At 40.5% G+C, this 10149-nt stretch overlaps 1 protein-coding gene, 1 long non-coding RNA gene and 1 other non-coding gene across 5 annotated transcripts in view; 1 reads left to right on the forward strand and 2 right to left on the reverse strand.

Annotated features, from left to right (window-relative positions):
• Positions 1 to 4761, reverse strand: part of CFAP418 (cilia and flagella associated protein 418) — a 26782-nt gene extending 22021 nt beyond the window's left edge. The window contains exon 1 of one of the 3 annotated variants that reach the window (XM_077167270.1): positions 4503 to 4757. In XM_077167270.1, coding sequence (XP_077023385.1) covers positions 4503 to 4654 — 152 coding nt within the window. In that variant the 5' untranslated portion in view covers positions 4655 to 4757. Of the gene's footprint in view, positions 1 to 4502 lie in introns of all 3 variants that reach the window. The other 2 variants (XM_077167271.1, XM_077167272.1) reach the window with 2 other exon arrangements.
• LOC143688863 (uncharacterized) lies at positions 4533 to 7512 on the forward strand. Its single transcript, XR_013178342.1, has 2 exons — positions 4533 to 4904; positions 5073 to 7512. It is a non-coding gene; the product is annotated as an uncharacterized LOC143688863 (long non-coding RNA).
• On the reverse strand, positions 5148 to 5229 carry TRNAS-AGA (transfer RNA serine (anticodon AGA)). The gene has a single exon. It is a non-coding gene; the product is annotated as a tRNA-Ser (tRNA).
• Positions 7513 to 10149: the final 2637 nt, after the last annotated feature.

The following is a 10149-nucleotide window of genomic DNA, read 5'->3' on the forward strand; positions in this document are numbered from 1 at the left end:
AAAACTTAAATTTTCTGTAGCACATAATCTAATGCAACCTGTACAGATAGCTCATTTAAACAACTCAAACACATGGAGCCTAGAATGAGGAGGGTTTGTAATTCTGTATAGCTTAATGTAATAATTGGATATATCCCAGAGTATGTTAAGCAGATGATTAAGCATATTGGCAAAGTCCCTTGAGGGACTGGAGAAAAAAATATGGAACTATCAAGCTTAACCACCAGAGAAACTCCTGATACTGTCTCAAACATTAGGGACTCCTAAGTCATTAGGCCATGCCCTTGATGTTGAGGCTTGCTCTTGTGAAGCCTATTTCTGTAGTGGAAAAGCTAAGGCTATCTATAGTTACTTTCTTTCAGAAAACCTCTTTTGTTGCTCAGATGTGGCCTTTCTCTCTCTCTAAGCCCAACTTCGCAAGTTACATCATTATCCTCCCCACTGGGGAAGATAATGACATGCAGGGGTGAAAGTATTCCTGGCAATGTGGGACATGACTCTCGGGGTTGAGCCTGGTCCTGGCACTATGGGATTGACAACGCCTCCCTGACAAAAATGGGGAAATGTAACAAATAAGGTATCAGTAGCTAAAAGAGTTCAAATGAGTCAAGAGGCTATTCTGGAGGCTACTCTTATGCAAGATTCTGCTGTATTTTGCCAATTACCAAGGTTTGTCAAACCCCATACAAAACCATTCCTGTCAACCCTAAAGAACATCTAGGGCTTTATTTGTGATTCTACAAAGGTTCCTTGCACTATGATTACTTTCCAGAAACCTATAACCTCCAGATGGGTTCCTAGGCCAAGTCCTGAAATCCAGAGAGGCAAGCCTCTTCAAGAACATCAACTCATTACATCCCCCTATCCCATATTATCAACACTCCTTTCCAACTTGAAAAAGTTCAGATGGGCAGAGCTCACATACCCCTATAGCTTGGGAGAAGGATCAAAGGAGGAGGAGTTGTAACAGAAAAAATAGGATTTAACAAATTACTATGACTGCTGAATCATTATATTGACATTCTTTCAGTCTCTAATGTCTTGGAGCATCTAGAAGGAAAAACCTAAAATTGTGGCAATGTAACCCATATCAAACTCTGAAATCGGTTCTATAACTACTTGCTACAATGTACTTTAAAATGTACTTTGAAACTTATTGCTTTTTTGTATATATGGTGTATACCACAATAAAAAATTTAAAAATTAAAAAAAATAAAAATAAAGTTGTATATGGCAGATTGAAAAAAAAAAAAAGCCCTAGACATTGCCAAATGCCCCCTGGTTGGCAAAATCATGACAGTTTAAGAAACACTGACCAATTTTAAGTTACTTAACCTCTCTTAACCTCAAATATTTTATCTTGCAAAAATAAGATCTAGATGACTCTAAAACTCCTTCCAGGTGTAATGTTCTATTTCTGGCTTGGACATTCCTTAACTTTACCAAAGTTCCTCTCTCAAAGGTCACTATTGCCCAAATCACTTAATCCAGTCTTCTTTAACCTTTCTGAAGCGTTTAATGCTGTTTGGTACCAATTCCTTAAATTCGTTTCATGACAGCAAATTGCTAAGATATTCTCTTGAAACTCTCTCTTCTTCTTTGATTTCTAGGACATACCCTCTGAGTTCTCCTCTCTCATGCATAATTTCAAGAATTAGAAGCATTCAAACTTTATCAACCTAATCAATACTGTCAGGGGCCCAAACTGTCAGCTTACATAATATTCTGGTCTATTATTACATATAGAATATTCTGGTTTATTATTCTTGTCTAATAGTAGATCACACAAGCTCTTGATTCCTATACTTGCCTGTGCTTTGCTACAGTAATGAATAAGTGCCATCATCTAATTGAAAACTGATACAATTTTAAGACAGTATAACTGTTTTCATCTTTTGATGCTTACAATAATCTTAATAAAATTTTAATAAGTTGTCATTGGTTCCCTGAACTCTGCTTCTTACATTCTAATCTTGATTCAAGATATAGTTTCTGCTGAAAATAAAACAAAATATTTTAAATATAAAATATTAAAAAAGTACAAACCTAAACCTCCCTTTAACGTAAGAGATATATATAAAAGCTGGTTTTAAATCTACTTCCCCCATGTCCTGGTGGACCTAGCAATGTGAACTTGGGAAAATAACTATTTGTCTAAGTTTCAATTTGGTCAGTGAAATGGGATAAAAGAATTGCCCATCTACCTCATGGAGTGTGGCAACTAAATGAAATAATGCATATAAAGCCCTTATCACACAGAAAAAACTCAATAAATGTTGGCTATTATTATTATTATAGCTATCATCTAGGAAGTTATAGTATTATCTTTAAATATTACCATCTGTATCATCCTGAACCACTTTATTCCTATTGTAGTACACAAATCAGTCTTTTCTTTTTAGCTAATCATATATTTCTCTTTATCTTTTTGAACACTTCAGCAAATCTCATATGTTTTGACCATTTACATTAGCAATTTTTCCTGGTATCCAGATGTAGCATGGTCATTTATTCTATTATTTGCACAGCTAATTTTGTATTTTAACTGAAACTTCAGTATTTTAACAGAATTATAGGCTCTATTGGTATACAATTGTTAGGCAGGCTCTTGTTAATAGGTTCACAACATAAATTGGTTCCTAGCTTTTAAATGTCAATTTTAGCTCAAGGTAAATTTTAATGTCTGACATTGTATTCCAGATAGGGACTATATTTGGAATTAGGTTATGGCCTTTGTTGCTGTTGTTTGAATAATATATCTTTATACCTACATTGCCTGATGAAATGCTTTAATACCTAAATGACAGTAGTACTGGTTTGCTAGAGCTTTCATAAATCATGGAAAAATCTGATGTATTAAGTGGTGGGATGGAGTGCTAAAAGTGTAGTAGTGCAGTATCGAAAGAGACAAGAAAAGACCCTTGCTTGGAGAGGATCCACTCTAGGAACATTTCCATTTTGAGCAGCTGGCTCAAAGACATCCCACTCCTTTGCACTCTAGTTTTAGATGAACAGGCTTTGGAAAGGCTCTTTGATAAATCCTCTCCATCTCCTGAAGGAGCAAATAAAAACAGCAAAGAAATTTATGGTAATACTCTTTTGAGCTAGAGAGGGTGGATGTGCTGGGAATGGAATATAAAGATTTCCAGCATACATAACAATAATATATAAGTTAATGAGAGTGATACTTCCATAAACATTTAGCTAACTCTGTACTAGTCCATTCATAATAATCATTTTAGTTGGCTCTATATTTATTTTTTAATATGCTGCCCTCTACAACGCAACTAATTTTTAGAACTTCGTTTTTGAACTCCTATAAAGTCTTTTCAATGTTTATATTTTCTGAGGGTGAATTTTTATAAGCAGACAAACATCATTGGATCTAAGTCTTCTTAATAGGGTAGCAACGGAATTGGGTAAAAATAATGGGAAATCACACTCATATATACCCCCCCCCCAAAAAAAAAAACCAAAACAAAGCAAAAACACACCAATTCCCTCCACTCCCAGATGTGGCCATAAATTAACAAGAATGACTCTCTAGCCTGGTTCTTAAACTGCTTCTCCGTAATTCCAAACTGTTCTAGGTAAGAAGCGGTTTCAAAAAATTCTAACAGGAGTTATTGCAGAGTTTCTCAAATCATCGCTTTGAAGCACAATACTCACTCTGATGCGTAATTGTGGCCCTTTTTGGAGGGACGTAAGGATGAGAAGGGAAAAGTGGGAGTCCTGTTATCTTATAATCATAGTTTTTTGGACCCAAACCCAAAAGACTTAAGAAACTTCCCCAAATTTCGATTTGGATGCTTGAGATCCTACTAAGACCCTTATCCGGGGACCATGGAGAATATGAAGGTGGTTGGACTAACACAATGCTCACAATAATTACCTCCATTATCACAAATCTAATTTCACCCAACTCCCTGGGCTAAAACAAAACAAAACAAAACAAAATTCTGCCAAGGATGTCACAGAATAGAACGCGATGCTTTCTCCCTGCTCAACGAATTGCCCAAGAATTACTCTGCCTGGGGAGAGAGGTCAGAGGCAATAGGATGAAGCTCCCAGTAAGGGAATCTCGCCCAGAGATTGAGAACTGCTCAGCCAGACGGAGGCAAAATCTGGACCCTGTCAGGGCGGCCCTCTTGGGGCTAGGGAAAGGGAGATCTAAACTGCCCACCACCCCCAGTCCCCCGATTAGGACCCCCTGGACTTTCTCTGTCAGGCACAGACGGGGTGGATGAGACTGGGTTAAGGCCGCGGGTTTTAGAGGCGGGTTCAGCTCTGGGGTTTGCCGAGGACGGAGTCTGGACTCTCGGTGTTGAGATGCCAGAGTCCTCACCAACAAGGTGGCGGAGGTGTGAGCAGTCCCGGGGGTGGGGAATGAGGGTTGCTGGAGGTCGGCGGCGGGGTTTTGTTTTTCAGTCCAGAGGCGGAGGGGCGGCTTTAGGGCCTGGAGCAGGCTTTACCAGAGCAGCCCACCCCTCCCGCCCGTTAACCTGAGATTCTTTTTCGCTTCGGTTCGGTTCTGTTCGCTGCTGAAGATGGTGCCGCAGCCTGTGGGCCGTTCGACGATGCCCAGTCTTAGTGGATCTGGACTGCAAAATTTGGACTCGACTTCATCCAAGAGATCATCCAGTTCCTCCGCCATCTTGGAACGTCAAATCTTTCTCCCTTTCGCTAGCTGCTGCGCGGGGTGGTTTCCAGGGGCAACGCGAAGACCGCCCCACGCACCCTTCCTCTCGCTTGCTCCCGCCTTCGCGCATGCGCGAGCTGTCCCACTCGGCTTTCCGGAAGGGCTTTGGGGTCCTGCGCTGTAGTTCCCGCGCAGGACGCGGTGCATCCACGAGACCCTGGCAAACCAGGGCTCTCGGGGCCGGAGGTTGGAGATGCCTGTTTCGGTGAGACTTCAAGAGCTTTGCTTGTCTTCGTTTTGGTTTGTATGGCGTGTTTTGTCCCATCTCCCGCTCCTGGAGCCAAGCTGTCCTTCTGGAGAATCATGATTGTAGCGTCCCCAAATCTATACCTCTCCTAACGCTCTGTACTCATTGTGTTTCAAACATTCGTAGGTTGCTTGATGTACTGAAAGAAGAAGAAGGCGCCAAAACAGGACCAAATGACCGTGTTACAAAACTGCACATCGCCGTAGTCGGCAGGATTCGAACCTGCGCGGGGAGACCCCAATGGATTTCTAGTCCATCGCCTTAACCACTCGGCCACGACTACTGTTGAGTTGTTTTTGGTAGTGAGCTTCTACATAGTCTCTTTGCATAAATTTCTACTGCAGTAATAACTATGGAGACTGAAGAAACCAAATCATCATAAAGGTGAAAAGTGCATATTTTCATTTTGTGGCTCTTATAATTTGAGCTTTTAAAAGACGCTTAAAGCATGGAAAGGAAGGAAAGTCCCGTGCGATTTTCACTTGCTTGCACGATAATGGAGCCGCTTCCAGGAAGGAACCGGGAACTGTGGGTTGGCAGACCAGCCTTAGGGCCTTGCATGGCTTCACCCTTCCAACTCTGTTTGACAAGCGGCTCCCAGGACCCATTACCTACTAAAATATTGTTACCCACCGATTTCAATTCATCCTACAGGTCGGACTGTCCTACCATGCCATGAAAGCACTGCTTTGAAAAGTGTAAAGCATGAAGTGTGAAACAAAAGTAAGGTAGCATCATTAATGACGCTCCTATAAATATTCTCCATCGTGTAAACTGTACTTGATTTCAAAAGTAATTTAGCAAAGAGGTTGACACCCTTGGAAACTCTGGAGCTAGTTTGATCCTGATTACTTGGTAGCTTGTAATTTATTCAAATATCTTGACTATCCTTGAAGAGAGCTCATGGTACCTGTTCACTAGAGCACAATTTTAAATTTTCAGGAATTTTGTGAGCCAGTTGTTTAGTACCACCATTATTAAAACTTAAATTTTATGATCCTAGGTTTGGGTTAGCTAATGCTGCTGGAATACACTATACCAGAAATGGATTGGCTTTTATAAAGAGGATGTATTAAATTACAAGTTACAATACTAAGGCCACGAATAGTTAAGGCATCAACAAGAGGATATTTTCTCAGAGGAAAGGCAGCTGGCATCCAATTCCTCTGTCACATGGGAAGACACATGGTGACATTTGCTGTCCTCTCCTGGCCTCTCTATTTTTAAACGGCTCTAAATGACTGTGGGTCATCACTTAGCTTCTCTGGGGCAAAGTCTGGGCTTCATGTCTTAGCTTGGCATCTTGAAACATCTATGTCTTGCTTTCATCTCTCTGCTCTCTGTGTCATCTTTTTTAAGGACTCCTGTAAACTAATTAAGACCCATCTTGAATGGGTAGGGTCACCTCTCCAAGGAAATAACCAAATCAAAGGTCCCACCCAAACAGTAGGTCTGCCCCCACAAGATTGGATTAAGAGGACATGGCTTTTCTGGGGTACATAATAGTTTCAAAGCAGCACATCCTACAATTAATTATATTAAAAACTAAGGTAATATTCAAAACTCATCACATACTCGTTATTTTCCTATAATTTATGCAGTTGATTTTCATCTATCCTGTTTGGTGGAAATACTATATAATGATGTGCTATTGCACATCTCTTCCTAACGTCCCATTCAGCAATGTCACTTGGGTAGTTAGAAATCACCTGTGATGGGTATAATTACCCCAGGGAAACTGGCAAATGCTTCAAACCAGGGTCTTTCCCCCTAAGATCGGGTTGTTAAACACTTACCAGCACACCAATAACATTACTGTCAGATCAAATTTAATATTCCCAGAAAGACAACTTGGGGGGATAAAACAAAATTAAAAAAAAAAAAAAAAAAGATGCGTAGGAAACATACATAGTGCATATTGCCAGATTTCTAACAGCTACAACAAAGCTGCCCATGGTGGGAGAATAACCAGAACGGTACTACAAGTAGGTGGAGTAAGCAGTTAGAAAGGCCTTCCTTGCATTCCTTGACCTTTCCCCACCAGGGGTTTGTTTTTTCTGGTAGAGCATTGTCCCCTGTTAAAATGTAGTAATACATTTTTGCTATTACTGTTTACACCTTAGCAGAGACTGGTTTGTAAGATTTACCAATGATTACCCAAAAAGAAGAAAATTGACCGCTGAGAGAATATAGCAACAGTGGGATAAGTTTTGGCAGGAGAAGGAAAGAAGGGAAAGGTAGATTCTGACTCTAGGGCCTTGTTGGGTGGATCATTACAGTGAGAAATTTAGTCAGTTAGGGAATCACAGAAAGCTCTGGTTGCTTGCGTCTTTGTCAGGAAGAGAAGGCAGGAAGGAGCCAAAGAGGGCATGGAAATATTAATGAAGGAAGAGCTAGAATTTTGAGGACAGACTTCTGTAGTTTATTCTGTTCTTTTAGGTTGACCATGGGGTTTGACTTCCTTGTGGGAAGGGGAGTTATGTTACAGTAAGTAAAGCAGGTGCCTTTGGCTTGCCTGAAGGACTGCTCCTCTTTGAGGAATAGGTCCTTTTGGGATCATATATTGCATTTTTTTTTTTAAGAGAGAGGGAGGAAGGGAAGGAAGGAAGGATGGGAAACATTTTTAAACATTTTCTTGTTTTATTATATTTTGTTTGTTTATTTGTTTTTTTACATGGGCTGGGGCCGGGAATCGAACCGGGGTCCTCCGGCACGGCAGGCAAGCACTCTTGCCCGCTGAGCCACCGCGGCCCGCCCATATATTGCATTTTACAACTTACTTTACCCTTCCTTGACTTTCCATTTAACTTATTTTTTTTTTCCTGCTCTATTATATGCATTTTAGTTGCTACTTTAAATCATTTTCTGAAACAAGACGGCATATAAATAAATAATTTCATGTATTTAAATCTCTCTCTTTCTGCATCATCTCCTGGTTTTGGGTTCATTGACAGAGTTGGAGTTTCTATTCAGTGGACCTGGGAATTTGGCTCAATTCAGCGTCCTTGAAGCTCCTCTGGAGGTGTCCAACAATTACTGGAAATCTGGCTTTAGTGCAACCTTGTTTTCCTCATTGTAGGGTGGCTTCAAACTCTGTGGAAGGCTTCTGATTAGTGGGACTGTGGGTAGTGGTAGTGATGATGGCCATAGTCAACCCAAGCCTAGTACATATGCTTGGAAATGGCCTCCAGCAGAAAGACAGGAGAAAGTCATTTAATTCTTAGAATTGATTTCTTAGCTGTCCTGGCAGTATGGCTTCAGAAGGAGTAAATACAAAGCCTGTTGGCAGGTTTAAATTCATGTTTTAATTTTTCAGATGAAAAATCAAGTGAACTAGATGAGTTCATTCATCATACAATAGATGAACTAAAGGTAGTATGTGTCAGTAGTTGAAATAATCTACTAGCATGTAAAAGATATGTGTAAAAGACTGTGGAAAGATAAAAGAGGAAATGTTTTTGTTTGCATGGATATTAGGAAAAAAGTGGAGCTTGTTCCCTCCTTCCCCCCCTCTCCCATCCCATTTTAGTGAAATGTCGAGTATAGATCATCCAGAGTTTGGTATTTTGAGAATTTTGTTTATAGCCCATTCAGTTTCCAGTGGGCCTCCTGACTTTTGTCACGTTCTTTTCGGTTTGCCTCAAAGAAATAAAAATCAAATTCAGAGTCTACAGGAGAAATGCCACATATTCACAAAAGTGTGACCTTTATGTATATGGCTATGTGATGAATTGTAGAATGATGGAGACTGAAATATCAAAAATCTCCAGATATCGGTAAGCTTCAGTGGATTCTGAACAATGCATATTGACCCGTGTATACCCCGCTTTAGAAGATTCTTCTACATTAATGCATACAGTATTAGAAGATAAGCTTAAAAAAAAACATGTCATGTATTCCTTTGATATTTCCCTTTTGAGGAATTGCTTGAGGAAGTCCTTTAGGAATTTTGAGATTCCCAAGTGAGGAATTTTATTTATTACCTCTATAATTGTTAATGTGATTAGACAGTGTTGTGAATCCTGGTCCCCTAAGTATTCCCCAGTCTTTAAAGCATACAGAGCATCACATGTTTCATGAGGGAGTATAGCAAGTGCTTTCAGAGATGGAGTCGTTACACATGGTAAAAGGGGCATGCCATGTATTATTAAACTTTCTTTGTATTTTAAGAGAGCATTTTAGGGAGAAGTTGCCCAAATTAAGAGAACAAAGCTCTACTGGCTTTTACAAGCAATGAAAGAATGCACTGAGCCTGCGTTTTTGCTAGCACCATTATAAATTAGTTAGAGGTGGTGATGCAGCTGGTTCTATCGTCCCACACAGTTCCAGGCCAACCTCTCAGTTACAAGGTGTTTTATAATCCTCCTGTCTATTCGAATAATGAATTGCAAGGCCCCTTTGAATTCCCATGTACTTAATTTTCCAGCACTGCTTTTCTCCCCACACATTGCAGGCCTTCTAATAAATACCCACTGCTAGGCAGTGACCTCGGTGGGAGGGGAGGTGTCCTCCCTCAGCAGTTGCGAGCCTCCAGCAGCTGATGCTTTGGAAGAAAGGTAATAGCACTGAGGCAGCTCCAGTTCTTTTAAGTGGTCCCTGAGATAGGCCTCAATGTCATGTAGGTAAATTCAGTCCAGAACATGCAGAATTTTTTATTGGAATTTGTACATTCATCTCTCACAGCTGTGGAGAGTTTAGACTAATCACAAGCCTCCCTGGGATACTATCATCTTGGTAATTTGAAAAAGGATCAGGAGCCTGCAGGTTTGGAACATCTTGAGAAAACTCTGGCTCTGAAATACATCATCACATATGGGGGACACCACTTGCAGCATCATCGCAGAGAGCTTAAGAATGCTGGAATCAAGTATTTCTCTGGCGTGATTTCAAATAGCCTGGGAAATCTGAGAACTTTTTTTTTTAAGCTGCAAAACAGATTCTTTCCTCTTCCATCAATCCCGTTGCTGTCAATGTGTCCAATGTTAGGTGCCAGAAATGAGCAGAGCCTCTTAATGATAACAATGCCAAGGTTAACATGGCCGCCAGGGGCTCTCCAAGAATCTGTTATGGTGTATTTTGATCTACAGACACGTTCTGAGGGCGTGCACCCCCTTAGCCTTTCTAGCCAATACATTTCTCTTCAGCAGCTTGGATAAAACCTGTCATTTTTGCCAGAACTTCTCATGTTTTGGGGGCCATCGGA

The sequence above is a fragment of the Tamandua tetradactyla genome, chromosome 6 (assembly GCF_023851605.1).
Source record: "Tamandua tetradactyla isolate mTamTet1 chromosome 6, mTamTet1.pri, whole genome shotgun sequence".
Classification (NCBI taxonomy): domain Eukaryota; kingdom Metazoa; phylum Chordata; class Mammalia; order Pilosa; family Myrmecophagidae; genus Tamandua; species Tamandua tetradactyla.